A 17,838-nucleotide genomic window follows, 5' to 3' on the forward strand; every position below is an offset into this window, starting at 1 on the left:
AAGCAATGAGCGATTCTTGGGCAACGGGCATAATACATTAAATACCTTTTCTGCAAACAGATTTCCCAGCCCCTTCATGGTGGCCTTGATCAGGTAACACAACTGAAACACTACTTGCATTTTTGTACCCAAACTGGTCACAGTAATTTAAGACTTCTCTTAAACATCTCTGCAATGGACGTTATCTCTGTACTATGAATGTTGTGTGATTCTTATTTTTACTTCTTGTATGCCATCACTATCATGCAACAGCCATCATCAAAATGACATTGAGGATGCAAAGTATGTAAATCTGAAAGCACAGGCTGCTAGTTGAGGCAGAATAAGCCAGCCTTTGCCTTTCCAAGACGCAGCTCCAAATGCAGTATTCCCTTCCTCTTCCCCACCCCCATGCCTTTTGTTATGGCAATACAAAACCCCCACATATTCAAAAGCTGTTCAAAAAGGGTAAACCAGACCAAGCTATAGTGTCTCATGCTACCTTATCCCAACAAAAATCAAGTATTCTTAACTGAGCAGCTTTTTCCCTCTGGATCTCATGATGAAGGGGATGGGAAAAAGAGTGGATCAAAAGCTCTGATCCATTTGGAGGCATGAAATCAGAAACATGCAAACTCTTGGCGGTGCTGCATTAGGCGAGGGCTCCTCTCGCATTTATTTTGAACCTAGTAAGGCAAACACTCTTAAGCCTCCCGCCCTCCCACAGAACACCGGCATTGTGCACGCGTTGCATTGTCGGTCCCTGCATTACCGAGGACAGGCTCTGAGGCAGGGCCGGGGTGAGGCGGTCGGGATGGCGGGCAGGGCCGGGGTGAGGCGGTCGGGATGGCGGGCAGGGCCGAGCGCGAGCTGATGGCGAGCCGGCAGCGGAGGCGCCCGCCGCCCGCAGCGGCAGCCCGGCTCCGGTGGCCGCTGCCAGCTCCCCAGCGGCTGACAGGAGGCGGTGCCGCCCCGCCGGAGCGGACAGAGGAGCAGCTCCGCGACAGCGGGGACGTGTGGGCGTGCGGTACCCTGTGCGCTGGAGCCCCCCCCCCGCCACCGACCGCGACCACCCCGGCGGCGCCGCCATGCCGAGGGGGCTCTCGTTCACCCCGACCCCCGTACCCTCGCGGGCCGCTCGGTTGCCAGGGGATGTGGATGGGGATGTGGATGTGGATGGAGGTGCTGCAGAGGAGAGGACAGCCCCTCGCGGCAGGCTGCCCCCAGACCCGATTTCGAGGGGAGCAACCCCCGCTGTCGTGACGCCCCCTCAGCGCCTGCCCGGCCACAAGGGCTCCCCGCGCCCCTGAGGGGACCCGCAGCGATGCTGCCGCCCCACCCCCGGCGGAGCCGCCAGTCCCCCAGACGGCACTGGCTGCCGGTGCCTGGCCTGTGTCCCCGCTCCTTACCCCTGCTGATAGCGGTGGAGCCGGTGCCCACCCCTGAGGCGCAGCGGCGGGGACGAGGGGGCAGCCGCAGTCGGTCTTTTGTGTGCCTGCCTCAGCACCACACACCAAGGAGACTGGTGGGCCCGGGAAGCTGCGTGTGAGAATACCGCCGGCCGCCCGGGAACCTGCATGGCGCATAGCCCTACCGCCGCGGCTCGTCGAGGGGCCGTGCTGGCGGGACGCGGCGGGGAGCCCGCTCCTCCCGGCCCGCTGCCCTCACCGCCCGGCCTGCCTGCCAGTCTCCGTGCTCCGGAGCGCGGGCGTCGCTCCCCTCTCACAGGGTCCTGCTCGGCCTGCGCCCATCGAGGGTGGAAGAGGCAACGGCAGAACTCCTTGAGGTGCCTGGCAGAGGTGAGGTGATGCCGGGTCCGCCCGAGTTTCTCACAAAATGGCACAAACGTGGGTGGCTCGGTGATGTGGGCTAACCTGTCAAGTATGTCCTTCCAGGGATACTGCAGGCTGGAAGCGCCAGCTTCACACCTGCCCCGTGAGGAGCTTGCCCACATACGGGTGCTGAGGAGGCCACCCTGGACGAAGCCTGTTCCCTTCCAGTGGCTCAGCTTCGGTGGTGGGCCATAGCGTGTGTTGTTTCCTGTGGCTCTGCTACACCGTTTTCCTGTGGAGCGCATTCCTGAATGCCGGCTGTGTAATCCCGCTGGTTAATGACCTCAGGGGTTCCCTGTTGCTTGAGGTGCTTCAGTCCAACAAAAATCAAACTAAACACCAACGTTTTGAACATTTCAGTAGAGGACTACACTGGATTTAGTCGCATTCCATTATATGGCCAGATTTATAAGATCTATTAATGATTTTTATGCACTTATACAGATAATACATAGATCCCCTCCCAAGATTAAAAGTGGAAGATGTAGTATTTAAAAGTCCGCTGAGAAGGGCTTCTCCAAGAACATTTCTTACAGTGAATGATAAGCATAGTTGGTTCCTCAGGCCCTTTATTTATAGAAACTACTAGATCTTTCCATGCAGGTAGGTGATGGTGATTATGTTGTAGCTGAAGGAACATACATGCGATCAAGTGCTCATAGGCTAATTATGGCAGGACTTGTATGTAAATATGCAAATTTGAGACTTGTAGCGATTTGTGAATGTAAATAGTAATCTTTCTTATGACAGCAAAAAATGAAAAGCTGTCCTAATGTAATTATGTTGCATTCCAATCAGCTAGATATCAATGTTCATTATAATAGCTGTGTGTTCAGCTTGGTGTGCTTTTGTTTGCCTTGGGATACCTATACCAGTTGCTTAGCACTGAGTCAAATTCCATGTATATGCAAAGGCCCTTCATGGCAACACCATTTTGTGGTGGTTTTTCATTTTATTATTATGCATGGGTTTTATTCAGTTGTTAAAATTTCTATTAAGATTCACTAACTACAGAGTAGCCATTTGCTACTAAGAGATTTTTTTTTTTTGTCATGGCTTTCTATGGTGACTTTTCTCATCTGTCGCTTTCTATATCCTAATTACTTCAGTGATTTTGATTCTCTTTCAAAGATAAAGAGAACTCAAACATTACGTAAATGGTTATGCGTGCATGTTTTACACAGAACTAAAGGAAATTGTATGTAATCTGTAGGTGGGTTGTTTACACATTTGGCAAATCATGTTTTAATTCATACTATTAATTCTCAGAATTAACTTGATGAAATAGCCTCATATGCATAAGGAAGTTTTTGCTTTCTCAATCAATATACTAAAGGCAGTTTGATAGGGCATATATGGGTTTTCTTTTTGAAGTTACTGCAGCTGCAAGCATTGTACTACAACTGACCTCTCAAAGACTGCAGGGGTCCCAAAGGGAGTGGGATATATTTTTTAAGTTCTGAAATTAGAGTTCCTAACAAATGTTCTCCCTCCACCTCATTTTGGAGACAGTGACTGAGACAGATATAGAAGATTACATACCAAAATGAAAGGTAAAAATACAGTTCATGATATCAGTCCAACAATGCACCTCTATGCTACTCTTCAATTTTGAGAAGGAATCTTTTTTCATACAAGCCAGCCACAGATGCAGAAGTAGGATATTGCCCCTAACTAATACAAACTGTGCATTGTCACATATGTCTTCAGAATACCCAGGGTTACTAGGTACTTCAGAACTTTTCTTGTTTTTCTAAATCATTGTTTAAATGTATCTTTATTACTGAAAAAAAAAAAAGTTAAAAGTAAAAATCTTCATTAAAGACCTATTTTATGAAAGATTTTAGTATCTATTTTATGAAAGATTTTAGTATCTAATTGCTATTTTTATATTAGCAAAGCATAACAATTAAAAGATTAGATTATACCTAGAAAAGTCATGAAGTGCTTCAAAAGAAATCATTATTTTAAAATGCTTAACAATGTGCATGACAGTGCAAATGAACATGAAACTAGATAGATTACATAATTTTATAGATGCTTAAGGATTATACAATCCCTGGAGGTAAACCTCCCTCCTTCATGATAAGATAAATTTACATTTCATTAAATGCTCAAACTGGTTTGAAAATGCTTATCAAAGGTGACAGATTTTGCATTCCTAAGCAGGTGAAGTCTTCCATTTTAAAATGATAGCATTGGGCCAATTAATTTATACATCATTGTTAGCTTCCATTTCCATATTAATCTTATATAGAATGATTGAATCATTTAGGTTGGAAAAGACCTTTAAGATCATCAAGTCCAACTGTTAACCCAGCACTGCCAAGTCCATCACTAAACCATGTCCCTAAGTGCCATATCTACACACCTTTTAGGTAACTCCAGGGATGGTGACTCAACCACTGCCTTGGGCAGTCTGTTCCAGTGCTTGACAACCCTTTCCCTGAAGAAATGTTACCTAATATCCAGTCTAGCCCTTCCCTGGTGCAACTTGAGGCTGTTTCCTTTTGTCCTATCACTTGTTACATGGGACAAGAGACCGACCCCCAGCTCACTGCAACTTCCTTTCAGGTAGTTGTAGAGATAAGGTCTAGGTAGACAGCATCCACAGCCTTTTCCTCATCCACTAGGCACATCACCTTGTCGTATGATTCAATAGTCCAAGTTTAAACTGTTACCTTTCTGTCTCTAGTGCCACCCAGCACTCTTATGAAAAGCACCAGGGATACCATTTTAGGGATTTCTTCTGTTTCACTCTAATCATTTGGCCAACATGAGAACTGCTTTGGTAAAAGAATCAAGTATTTATTGACACAATTAACTCTGTTTGTCTTAATTAAGGGTTCTTGAATAAAAAAAAAAACCATGTCAGGTCACTACAGGAAGAATTTCTTGTAAGGAAGGAATCAAATAAAATGCCAAGGAAATCATGCAGAACACCTACTGTAAGTACCTCAACTAGATATTGCAAACATCTCCATGTTTCCTAATCTTTCTATGAGACTTCCTTGGTCACACTAACTTCCATTCATTTATCTTAGCAAAAAAGTCCAAATCCAAGGACTGTCATTAACTGTCAGCAATGCTTCTGCATGTACATTAAGAAAGTAAACTCTAATCTCAGCATTAAACACAGAAGTATTATACACCCAGGAAATGGTCCGCAGAAGCAAGTGCCATCCTCTTGTAATTCATTCACAGCTTTTTGAATTTATAGGCTATGTTAACCGTATTAAGGCACTGTTGCTGTGGCACTATGATAAAGTACATTCTTCCAAAACTTGTGATAAATTGGGTAAATGTGGTAATAAAGAGAGCAATTGAATTCAGAATGAAATACCCAGTGGTTTGGGTTTGGTTTTGGTTTGTTTTTCACTTGAGGTGAATTAATGCAGTACAAGTGCAACTGAACCAGGGGTTTTGCAAAACTGTGAGGTTAGCTTTTAAAAGGCACATCATTAGCTTTTTGAGTTTGCTTCTAGGTTTGTCTCATCATACAGAATGGGATTCATTCTGCAGCCAGTTGTCCTCCTCCCACCTAGGAGAATCTTGAGGGTTGCATAAAGTAAAAAAAGACATTTTGCATGATTTAATTATGAGCCCTTTAGCTGCTGCATAATGTTGATAGAGTCCAGAAAAATGTGTCTTGTCTGCCTTTGGCAGCATAAAATGGGAACATGCTTGTGCTCAGAAGGGAAAAAAGACACATGGAAAGACTGGAATAGGGAACATGCACTTGACAAATGACACAACCCTGAGAAAATTAACTGGCAAAATATTGACAGTTCATCCTCTGAAAATTTGACATTGTCAGAGAAAAAGGTTTCACTGTACCTGTTGGGAAGAAGCAAAAAAACCCCAAACCAAACCAAAACACAAAAACACCAACAAAAAAAACAACCAAACAAACAAAGAACCAAGTACCCATTGTCAAAGTCTAACTGCCTTCCAAGCTAATCAGGATCTGGTTATTTGAATCACTTGTTCTTGCCAGAAGCTGTATACCGATGGAACAATGGTATATCACTAAGTATTCCTCCACTGGAAAAAATCATGGTTCTCTATTGCTCCAGTTTCCATCCCTGAATTTAACTGATTTTACTCCCCTCTTATAATCATGGGAGTGAACAAGGGTAAGGCCCATATATCTAACGCCCCCAATCCTTTAGAAAGTCAGAGCAAAGAATGACTTGTGAAGGCTGTTGTGTTTAAGGTGAAGGACTGTAAGTTTGTTAGGGGCTGATCCTGTTCCCACTGAAGTCTAGTGGAGTTAGGTTTATGAACAGGAAGCTTCTCTCAATGCATCTTAGCTATCTTCAGATTCTTCAGCTGTCCAGTTCTCTTGGCTGTTCCTTACAAGTCTATAGCTCCAGAGGTGAAAATTCTCATGTATTGTAGTACATACCCAGACAAATAATGGGATCTGATCCCACCAAATGGTATGAACTTGTAGTAAGCATGCCCCAGTTTTGGGCATTGATTAATTTTGCAGCTATAAACCCTCTTTTTTGTGGGGGCTGTTTTTTGTTGGTATCTTGACTTCCACCTTAGGAGGAGTCAGATGAAATTTATAAACTATGAGTGAGATAGAAGCCTGACTTAGTTACAGTGAGCAGAATACATCAGCTGAGTCAGCACTAAATAATCCCACTGCAGTCAGGAAAAAGCATTACAAGTCTCTTTCTGTTAATAAAATGGGGAGCACAAGGAAGCGAGTGAAGTATTGTTTACTCAAAATGTCCATTCCCTCATAGTATATCAAGCCACTACTGTGAGCGTATTGATACATGTTATACACAAATTTCCACCTCCTTCAGCCAGGACAAAGAAATGGAGTATGACCTAGGGAGAACTGCCCTGTTTTCTGTTGCATGAAATTAAGGGTATTAGGTTGAAAGACTTGTGTTCAATTATCTTGACATGTAACTAGTGAGGCTTCTAATCTTGGCATTCCTGTAAATTTTTTGCAGAAAAGATGCCTCCCCATCTCTGAAAAAAACAGAAAGATAAAAGCAGATTTGCTGGTAGAATGTCTCCTAGAATGGCAGAATCATATTTCAGGAATATCAAGTCACCCTGCTTTTCCATCATGAGTCTTAGGATTTCTAAATTCAAACAATTTAGAATTTAGATCACAAACTACCCTCTAAACAGTGATTTGATGAAACACAGGAACCCTGTGAAAGACTTCGTATTTTTCTTAAAATATGGCAGAATGAGTATTTGTTTTGAGTACAAAACTATCTTCTTTAAAAAATGGATGGCTTTGTTGAGATTTTTTCAGAAGTAAAATTCATGAGGGAGCATCAATGTCTTTTAAGCCCTGTTTAAATTTCAGGTCAACATTATACTTGTGTTTTATTGTAGCAAACATGATACAGAACACAAATAATTTCATTCCCATTAAGTAAAAATTCTCTTAGACTAAAATGAACTTCATATCAACCTGAAGCTATTCACTGTACATGCAGAAATGTAGGAAAATATAAAATCCAGATGGTGGTTTAGCTAGGAAAAAATATGACTTGTAGGGATTAAGAAAACTAGAGAGAGAAACAGTAAGTCTTCAATTTCTACAGCTGACATGTCAAAGCAAACCTATAAAAGAAAGTATCAGGACAAACACTGCTTGCATAGTACACCAATAAAGTGAAGACTGCACATGAATAAGTCAACAAACTGTGACTGCAGTCTGTCAGAAACATGAGCATACTGGCACGCTCTCTGATGTTAAAGGCAGTGTTCGTAACCAAGACTTAAGCGGCTTGTGTTTGCCACTGATTTTGCAAGTGGTTTTGCACAGAAAACCTTATTTATAAAGTAAGTTAAAAGATTAATCACTATTTGTTCAGGTCTGTCCCAGATATCTTCATATGGCTAAAGCTTAAAAAACAAATATTCAATACTTGAAAAAGAAATAAAATGAAAAGTACACTACAGTATGAAATACATTTCAGGCAAGTAATTTTTCAGGTACTTTTCTTGAATTGTCTGCATAACCACAGTGTTCATAAAACAACTAAATGATGATGTATGAATAGTAACTTCCTTGGCAGTAGTTATGCCAAAGAAAACTTATTTACTGATTGCAGGCAACCATACAATAATGTAAGGATTTCTTTCTTATTGCATGAACCAATCAATCAGGGTGAAGCGTAGATGGTGAATGGTGAAAACAGAAAATACAATGTTCATTTTTCCTTTATTTCTAAGGTGAATAGCTAAGCTTTAGTGTTGTCACTGAGAAGTGGGTCTCTGCTCTGAAATGTAGAACAAAATAATGTGGGTTGACCTAGAAATTGTACAGTTTCTGTGGTTACAGAGGTAAAATCATGCTGCAAACATGAGGCAACAGAACATAAATTGCTACTTGGCTTATGTGTTTGTCTTTAGAATCATAGAGAATTTAAAAAATATAAATACTAATTCTGAAAATCAGATCAACAACAACAAAAAAGAACCCTAAATCTGTAGCACAATTTCAGTACACAAAAGCTGTACTTAATCCACGGCAACTACAGTGAACTTGTAAAGAGTGAATATCACATCAATATTCCCAGCACCAGCTCAGTAAATTCACAACTAATCTATTGTTTTATTTATGAGTATTACAGCTCAAGCTTGCTCAAGTTCCACAAGGACTCCATGGCAATCTTTAGGGTGAAGAAAAATCACAGGTTTGCCATGTGCACCTATTTTTGGCTCTTCACTCAATATTCGTATCTTTTTTTTCTTCAGTTCTGTCATAGCCGCTTTTATGTCATCAACCTTATAAAAGAAAAATACAGTTCACACAAATTAATACATGTTACACTGTATTATGCAGATTCTACAATTAGGAGCAATAATGTAATTCCTTACTAAAAGTTATTTCTAAATTTTAATATAATTTTGAAAATAAATTATGAAAGTTTTAAAACATCTAGTCTTAAAAATCCTACAAAGGTTTGCATTTGTTGTTTGAAGATTTTATAAAATATTGTTTAAATAGACTGTGTTATATTTAAGACATTATTAAAGAATCACTCATGCACAAAGCCCATTGTTTATTTTATATTGTTACTTTATAAGGACTCCATAACTAATCTGAAGTCTGCACTACTATTACTGAGATCGTACTGCTTTCAAACTATCAATAACTAAAGAAGAATGCCTCCTTAATTGATGACAGAACTCATTAGATGCTGGTAAAAGGGAGGGCGATAGGTAGAGGGTAAAAGGAAAACCTCTTTTACATGTATGTATCTTCCTTCTGAGTAGGTTAAGCTTCATAAAGTTTACTAAGAAAACCTCAGAATTATCAGAAACATACCCAGAATATGACCTGTTTTCTTATTGAGCTTGATTCTGATCATAGCTTTTAACATATTTCGGTACAGTTTCCTGCAGAAATATGTAATTAACAAAACCATGTCTACACTGCATAATGTGATCTGAAGTCTGATGTCATGTCATCGGATGAAATTTGAATTTTCTCAGACCATAACTGCATTAGTTCTTTGAAATAATTAAATTAGCACTCAGTTTGGCAAATCCAAGATTCAATAATCAATAAGAAGCTGGAATTAATACCATTGCCATTTTTCAAGACAGATGTCTGGACATAACTTGGTGAATAAACTTGCATGAAGCCATTGTAGGGAAGAAGGAAATACCTAGCTTTAATTCAGAGGAATAGACATCAGTTTATTCCTACTCATTTGCACCAATTCTGTTCATGAAAATTCTGAACTCGCTACAGTTCTTCCTACACAGAACTACCAGTCTGCTAAAAAAAATAAAGTGACTGTCAAGTTTCATCTAAAATAAACCAGCACATGTCATGTGTGCCACAGCCCCCTCCAGGTTGTTTCCCCAAGCAGAAAAGCTACTGCAGCTGCTGCTCCTGTCTTGCAGAGATGGCCAGAAGAACTATGTCTGGGCTCAGCTGGAATGAATTACTGCATCCTGAGGAAGCAGAGAGAGTAAACAGTGGAAAGCCTGTTGGTGCATCCATGTTAGGAGAGTATCAGGATCAGATTTCTCTCTTACTCTACAAGTGTCCAGCATGCTTTCTTTGCAGGTACTAAATTCAATTATAGCTGGTCAGGAATAATCTAATTTCTTCTTAGAATGCTTATTTTGTCTGAAACAAATACCCTATCAAAACTTCTGTCTGAAATTTTCCTTTGAATAGTAAGACGGAAGAAAGTAAAAGCACATTTTGATAAACTTGTCAGGCTTCCTTTGCAGTATGGAAAGAATTTTTACAATTCAGCTTTTTCCAATAAAATCGTTCCTAGAGAGATATTTCTACAAAATACTTGTTTTATTTCAGATGATCAGTCAACTAACATGGAAGTTCTTTCACAGTTTTTCTGAAAACTGTTTTTGCTCAGCTTCAGAAGACAACGTATCTTTGAAATTGTAAGGTTTTCCATTGTGAGAAGAATGGACAATTGGAGGAGGGAGGTTAATATCTTTTTGATTGACTATGGCAGTGGTTTTCAGTCCCACGTAAACAGCAGGTCAACAATGGATAGCTTTTTTCTCTATGTAAATTAGTCTACAATCTTCCATTTGTTTTTACATGGAGACAAACCTGAAGGACTTAGGACAATCTTTCCCTCTCCACCCCAATTATCTGTTAGTGATTTACAGGACTTCATTTAGGAAAATCTGGTTGCAAGTAGCACTAGCTCACCCGATTAACAGGAATGAACTGCTAGATTATGACCCCTGGCTTGCTTGACCTATTGTATACAGTTATAAATTTCCTTTTTTAACACAACACTTTTACATTGTCCAATGTGGTATAATTAGCGTGTTCCATTCTTCTCAAGTTTCATAACTAGCTGTATGACTTCTCTTGACAGCCATCTTTGGTTTATATGCAACAAGATCATCTCTCATACAAGATACCAATCTACATAGAACTATTTCAGCTGGTAAAAAGTATTTCTTTAAACATCTTAAAAGGGATTGCATATACTTGAAAGCCTAGGGGGTTTTGACCTGGTTTTGCTGAGAAATGCCTACAACTTCCTTCCCTGTACCTGTAAGTCAGTCCACTGGTCTTAGAGAGGACTGGAGGGTTTTTTTTTTTCTTACTGCCACTTCCCTCTTTCTTCTACAGTCGCCATTTCCTAAGTTCAGTTGAGGTCAAAACATTTCTAAAGCAGAACTGCCTAGCAATACAATTTATGGTCAATTTAAACAGCATTCATTTTCTTATTCTTGAGTATCTGCAAATAGTCAAACAATGTAAGAAAAAATGCAATGCCTGTGTGTATGCAAAATTTATCAATTCTCGAAGAAAGCATGCAACTGCAAACACTGGTCATAATAGATGTATTCTGAAAACAATTTTTACATCAGTAATCCCATTACTTTTTATTATTACACTTTGCATGAAATAATAAAGTTTGGAAGACTCAGATCTGTAAAATATTAAAAACATATATCATAGGCAGCAGCATGACACTTTGCATCAAACATCTACACTAAAACATGAGTATATTTATAAGATAAGTACTTTACCAGCACCTTTACATCTTGTGTACTCCCAGACCAATCTCTCTTTGATGGACAAGGAAGAACAGGACAGAAGGAACTCTGGCGACTTTACTGCTGTTTGGTAAGTACAACTGTCAATCTTTTTTGACTTCTGTATACAATTATCAACTAAATATCAAACAGAAAGAAACTTCTGAAAATCTAAACCTATGCCTTAGCTTAAACTTAAAACTATGTCTTTTTCCAGTGTGTCCTTTCTATGTCAGGAAGCTCACATCTGTCAAACATTCTTCACAAGCCCTTGGGCTTGTCCACCTTCCACACTGGATATTTATCCCTCCCCTCCCCAATTTAATCTTTATAGCCTAGAAGAGGAAAAAAAATATCACATAGCTCATGTGATTTCCAAAATGGAAAAAGTCATGTTTAAGACTTCTTCTTATGCAATATAAATTCTCACAAATTTTTCTTGACAGATCTTGACAGGTCAAACCTATGAAAAACTTATGCATATATGTCTCTATCTTATTGCATGTTATATTGTGTTAAAATACCTCAATGCAGATATGATGCATTCCTCCAGTCTTGTTTTTTTGCAGAAAGCTTGCAATGGGGCTCTCCTCTCCTAAAGGATGTAGAAGTTCCAGCTTGGTATTTCCCAACTCCACAAAAACAGTGTAGACACCATGTTCGGGAAGAGCAACAGTCTCGCTCACCTGTGCTCCTAACACATCTTTATACAAGGATTGAGCTTTCTCCAAATCAGGTACTGCAATCGCTACATGATTAAGTCGGCCCAGTTTCCACAAACAGCTTGGAATGTTTTGAGAACAGGAACTGGATAGTAATAGAGTTCGTGAAGTGGTAGCTGAAGTCTGTAATCTGGTAAGAAGTCCTGAAAAAAAGTGAACAGCACAGATACAGTGTTTTTGACAAAGTATTGGTATCTGCTCTATCCCCTTTCTGCTCTATCCCCTCTCAATAACTCCTATGTCATAAGCACACCAGTGTGCAAAGCTGAGACCAAGGACAGAGTTATACTGTAGTGCTAACAGTTCAATTAAATTTTTTTTCAGGGACTGAAATTATTCAGAAGTATAAAAAACAAAACTAAAGCCAAACACAAATTTGGTGTAAATGCTTACACATGCCTGTTAAAAAGAGGAATACATGGCCAAATGTAATGTTCAACTATATAATGTACTTAAAAGTTACTTCTGGTTTCTTCAGAGCTTCTTACAAAATAGAGAAAGAAATGATGTATGCCTGTTCATCTACAGATCATAACAAATAAGTAAGAAAACCTAGACAAAACCTTGGACAGAAGTGGTACTGCAAGATCCAGAAGGTAAAGAAAGGACTTCAGCTCCCAGCTGTCAGAACTAACTCTAGCAAGGAAAGAAATGTCGTGTTGCAGCTGAAGCTTAAGGAATCAAAAAATCTCACTATTTCTTACTTTCTCAGATGATTAAGTCATTTGCCCTTCTTACCTTTCACATGCCATACAGGTCTTATACTTATTTCACTGATCTGTTTCAAGATGCTGAGAAATATTTCAGTTCTAAGTACTGTGAACAATATTATGGCCAACTGATCAATAATAATTTTGAAGATCATCCTTAAAAGTTAAAATCATAATAGCCTTTTAAATGTAACAAGTGTCACTGACTACAGTATGACTTACAGAAGGAAAAGAATATGATTTGATTCATGATAAATGAAAACCTAATTATAATATTGGATGACAATAAGACACAAAGATAAGGGCTAACGTAGACAAAAGATGGAGAAGTTATGGAGAAACTCAGTGTCATGAAAAACTGCTTAGATATTTTCAGAACTCTTCACTGACTGCTCTGACAAGGCAGTACTGAACTCTGCACTATGTGTCAAATTGCCGTGTTGCTTACAAATAGTTATAGGGTTCCTTGTTTAAAAAAAAAAAACAAAACACTGAGAAAAGGATATAAAATGAGGATACTTACAAATTAATTACATTAAAAATGAATCTGAGTCTAGAATGTAGAGAGGTTAGGGGAGAAATTGTCATCATATCAGTTGTTTCTAGCACCAGAATTAGAATTAGATGAAGGGCTATATTCAAAAAACCTGCATTTTTATTTCATGCCAGTTTGCTTTAGGCCATGTCAGAGTTCACAGTGCCTCAAAGCCAAGCTAGAGGCATCTCAGCATTTTTGGAAGTCTCTGAGTCATTCTTAGCTTTAAAGTCACAAATGTGCTATTTTGCTACGAGATTGTGCCAAACATGCAATGAGATTCTGATGCTTTGCCAATACAGTGAGGATAGCCTGGCTTGCATTTTCCCAGGCTCTTTGTACTCTGTAAGGTTAGTAGTAATTGTAAGATTATTAGTAGCTGTAATTAAGCTGGTAGCTTCACTGAATGAAAATGGGAACTACCATTTCACAGGAATTCAAGACTCCACAACTATTAGTTAAGTTTTCTTCACAAAGACAACTAATGCAGTCCTTGAATTTAAAGCTTTCTGAGCACTGTGCTGATGAAGGAAGAAGTGTTTGTGTGTGTTTGAGACTTAAAACTGCAATGTACATACTTCCAAAGACTTAGTACCACAAAAGTAAGTCTCTTCAGAATTTTTTGAGAATACTAAATCAACATCCTACTTTAAGTATTTCCAGAAACTTGCCCAGTTCTGCAAGTGACTGCCCTGGAGTATTTTTTGTCAGCCTTCACACAGTACATCCTTTCATCTCCTTCATTACAGACGAGGTTCTACAAAATCATTTTTCACTGGTTACCTTTAGGCTATCATAATGGCATAGTAAAGCAGTATTTCCAAGTATTTGTCAACTTTTTATTTTTCTGAAAAAACTTTTCCAAGTACTTTTCAATGATAAAAAATAATACCCTAGCAACTTCTACACAGAAATATCCTGATTCAGCTCTTGCTGAAGCAAGAGAGTCTCTTCCACCTACAGGTCAGTATTCTCCAAAACACAAATATCCTTTGAAAGATAAGAATCACTTACTATATAATTTGTTGTGTTCCCTAGAGCCCTTTATTGTTTCATTCCTTCCAAATATTGACAGACAACAGTTCAGTGGAAATGACTACTAGTACAGATTTTTCAAACAATCTGTATGGATGGGAAAGGCTAGGATTTTTCCCTTCTTTTTTGACATCTCCCATCTGTAATTCTTGCTGTACTTCACATAGGGTGTATGACTACATACCTATTATATTTTAATTTGCATTTTGTAAATCAACAGAAATTAGAGAGGCAGACTGTTACTCAGTTATTACTGAAGCAATAGCTAAAAAGAATAGAAAATGCTACTTCTGTTGTGTTCTGCCTAAGAAATGTTTGATTCTTGTGGTGTGATATCTGGAAAGATAATAGAATGAAAAAGTGAAGTATATTTCTAGAATTCTTATAAAGTCAAAGATACTTAAATGCCCACCCATATGACAATATTATTTATGCATCTATTTTCTCTTCTCACTTAATTATGGATTGGGTGGTAGAACTCTATATATTTTTCCTCTGAGTATGTAGAGGCAGTGGACTTTTCTGCAGGTTTGGTGGGTTTTTTTTTCTTTATTCTAGAAGTCTTGTGAATTTACCCTAGCTCTAGTCATATGTATACAGAGCTTTGAATTTAAACCCATAATTACCAGTATGAATTGTCTGAGATTAAACAAAACCCATTTTTCTTGTATTATACAGATTAGTAACATTATTATTAAAATTTACTTAAAAATTACCTAAATTTACTTAAAATTTAGTAGAAGTTACTTAAAATTTTCATCATCTTCTAATCCAATAACCGAAAGATGACCCTGCAGTGAAAAAGAAAGCTTTTTGGAAAATTTCAGACTGAAACCCCATCACTTCCATGTTTCAGGAAAGAAACATATTTGTGCATATATCAAAAACTACTCCTATTAACTGTTATGGGTAAATTCTTCAATGACAAAAGTATTTCTCAACTGACTTACAGAATTATTCAAGTAATTCTTAACTTTCTCCAGTGTTAAAAAAAACAACTTTCTCAGCTTCTTTTGAAGCAAGTGGATATTCTGACTAACGCATCTATCCAAGTATCTGCCCTGCTTCAAACACTTGCATATGCTGACTAAATTCACACATGCAGTGGCTTCTCCAGGTGTATGCATCATTTGCCCTACTTGTAGGGTTTTTTTAAGAACTTATTTTTCAAACACTGACAGCCAAATCTGAATTTGTCCTTTAAAGAAGATTCATCTGACCCTACTCTCTTACGCGATTGCTGGCTTCCTAGTCTCAGTGATAAAGCAGAATCTATGTCACCTTCTTCAGCTTCATTTGAAATATATTTTTAAATTTATTTATTTGGGCTTTATTCTATTAATGGTTCACTGATCTACTAGTATTATGCACATCAGAGTTTAAACGTGCACAGTTGTACCAGTGGAGGCTTACATTCTATAACAGAGCAATTATGAATGTGAAGTAACAAATCTGAAGTACCGCATAAAATAAGATCCTCTTCAAATTTTTATTCATAGGCTTGTTGCTCCTTATGCGGGGCAGTGATCATTGGCTAAGTCATCAAACACAAGCCAAATCCAACTGAATTCAGTCATGTTCTCTATGGGGAGGTTATACAAATGTGGGTCACAGTAAGGAGAACCTTGTCACTGGGCACTGCTCTGTTGTCAACCACCTGAAGTTGAGAGAAATTGCCAAGAATGGAGAGGATGTTACGGTCACAAGGAATCTGGTATATGGAGGCTGTCTGCCCATTCTTAAATCCCAACAATTTCAAGGTGATGTTAGCATTTTGGAAACTTGGCCAGCCAACAAGGCTTAGGCCATCCAAAGTGATGATTTGCTCTGTGCAGAAGATGGGTTTTGGGAATTAGATGGGCTCCATAGTTCCTAGAAATTGAGCATCACTTTACTGCAGCTCTGGTTTCTTCCATCAAAGTGCAATTCCACAAAGGTGTTTTTATTCCTGGTATCCCACAGATCGATCACTGAAGCACTGACTCTCTTTATTCACTTTTCTCTGGAAGTCTACTGAGTGAAATGGTGTGGTTTAGATACAGTTAGTTTAACCTGCCCTTACTATTAAGACAGCTAACAGTCCAGATAATTATAATGAACAGGAAATGATTCTGCATTTGACCTCCAGGCTGTACCTTAAAAAAGACAAGCTGTTCCTTGTGGCTCTAGTATTAAGCTTGGAGTTTGTCGCATAAGCCTATTCTAAGCCTGAGAATGCTCGTTGTTAACGTGTCTGTCATCTGGATCATGAGGGCTTGTTTTCACTTATAAAAGCAGTTCTGGTTTGTCGCGGCCTGTAAGGCTGTCACGGGGAGCCTCGGACCCGCTCCCGCACCGCACGGCAGGCACGGGCGGCGCGGTCCCGCCCTGACGGCCCGCAAGGCCCCCGCGCGAAGCGGGCTGCCCGCCGCCGCGGGCCAGACCTCCCAGGCCGGAGCAGGCACCGAGACCCGCGGCCGCCCGTCACTGGCCCCGCCGCCCGCCCCGGCCCGCCCGGCGCCCACGTTACCGGCCACCGCGCGCCCCAGGGAGGCCGCCATCTCACCGCTCGCACTGGGCTCGGCCGCGGCGGGCGGGGCCTTCTCCGGGGGAGCGGCCGCCTTCCACCGTCACCATAGCAGCGGCCACCGCCTCCCGGCCGCGCGGCGCTCGAAGCACGCCCGAGAAGCGGCCTCTTCGGCGCTGTGTTTACAGGACCGGCGCCACCGGAGCGTCTTGGTCCGGGGCACCGGCAGCGGCAATGGCAGTGTCAGGGAGAGGGGCTCGTTAGCCCTCGCTGGGCTGGAGGCCTTAGTTGCCCGGTTCCTTCGCGGGAGAAGAGGGCTCCCTCGAGCGCCCATTGCCAGGCAGCGTGCGGTCTGAGTGCGGGCAGGCGGCTGTGCAGGGGATCCGCAGGCTTTTACTGCGCTGAAGTGCGAGAGGGGCCAGCGATAGCAAGGGACACCTGTAGAGAGATTAAGTTATCTGACTAAAGCACTTGTGCAAAAGATTCGGGACAATGAGCAGGCTGTCTTCTGATGCTGCATCCCTGACGTGTCAGGGGTATGGGGCATGGCAGGTGCTATGGTACATACAGAATGCATAACCAGCTTGTGCCATTTCAAATCTGATATAATTAAAACTGCAGATCAAAGTCAGTAGTCAAAATGGGTATTTAAAAGTCCCAAGATAAGATGCTTTTTGCTTCCAACCCAGGTTGTAAAGTGTCAGATATGCTTATGCTGATCAGAGAAGCTCTGGTGCAGGTCACGCTCAGGCCTCTGCTGGCTGAGCACTGCTCCACACAAAGGCTTTTTGAGGGTGCAAAGTGCCAGTGACAAGGCACACAGAAGTTGCATAGCAGGGCTTTGTTTTCCTTATGCTGAAAAGGCTTCTGCCGTTGGTAGGAAGGAAACATGAAATCAGCAGAGGAACGGCAGAGGCAGTCACAAGAACAAAGTTAAGAGGCCAGCCACAGTTTTGGATCGAGGTACCGAATGGCTGTGGATGGCTGGGGC

The 17,838-nt window shown here is 40.6% G+C and overlaps 2 protein-coding genes across 7 annotated transcripts in view; both read right to left on the bottom strand.

The window, feature by feature from the left end:
* Window positions 1-1,581, bottom strand: part of APBA2 (amyloid beta precursor protein binding family A member 2) — an 87,507-nt gene extending 85,926 nt beyond the window's left edge. For 2 of the 4 annotated variants that reach the window (XM_061447115.1, XM_061447113.1), the window contains exon 1: window positions 1,389-1,515. Coding sequence is in view for 1 of the 4 variants with exons in the window: in XM_061447116.1 (XP_061303100.1) it covers window positions 1,389-1,565 (177 nt within the window). In the remaining 3 variants the exon portion in view is untranslated. Of the gene's footprint in view, window positions 1-1,388 lie in introns of all 4 variants that reach the window. The other 2 variants (XM_061447116.1, XM_061447114.1) reach the window with 2 other exon arrangements.
* Window positions 1,582-8,385: 6,804 nt separating this feature from the next.
* On the bottom strand, window positions 8,386-17,079 carry MCEE (methylmalonyl-CoA epimerase). 3 transcript variants are annotated; one of them, XR_009742237.1, is made up of 4 exons: window positions 16,851-17,079; window positions 11,864-12,204; window positions 11,334-11,477; window positions 8,386-8,582 (listed from the first exon to the last, which is right to left on the bottom strand). XR_009742237.1 is itself a non-coding variant. In XM_061447119.1 (3 exons), the coding sequence occupies exons 1-3, from the start codon at window positions 16,879-16,881 to the stop codon at window positions 8,430-8,432; spliced, it is 525 nt and encodes a 174-aa protein (XP_061303103.1). In that variant the 5' UTR covers window positions 16,882-17,076; the 3' UTR covers window positions 8,386-8,429. The 3 variants fall into 3 exon arrangements, 1 of the variants encoding a protein (XP_061303103.1); XR_009742236.1 differs by having other exon boundaries at window positions 11,340-11,477; window positions 16,851-17,078; XM_061447119.1 differs by lacking the exon at window positions 11,334-11,477 and having other exon boundaries at window positions 16,851-17,076.
* Window positions 17,080-17,838: the final 759 nt, after the last annotated feature.

This window comes from Pezoporus flaviventris, unplaced genomic scaffold, assembly GCF_033815535.1.
Source record: "Pezoporus flaviventris isolate CSIRO_AGI_PZ_B2104156 unplaced genomic scaffold, CSIRO_AGI_Pfla_v1 ptg000006l, whole genome shotgun sequence".
Lineage (NCBI taxonomy): Eukaryota > Metazoa > Chordata > Aves > Psittaciformes > Psittacidae > Pezoporus > Pezoporus flaviventris.

Bases quoted from the DNA above. Each gene is read 5' to 3' on its own strand.
- MCEE (XM_061447119.1), bottom strand. From the start codon at position 16,881: ATGGCGGCCTCCCTGGGGCGCGCGGTGGCCG. The intron at 12,205-16,850 runs GTAACGTGGGCG...ACTTTTTTTCAG, and splicing joins CCTGGGGCGCGCGGTGGCCG to GACTTCTTACCAGATTACAG. The intron at 8,583-11,863 runs GTATTTTAACAC...TTCTTTTATAAG, and splicing joins TGCATCATATCTGCATTGAG to GTTGATGACATAAAAGCGGC.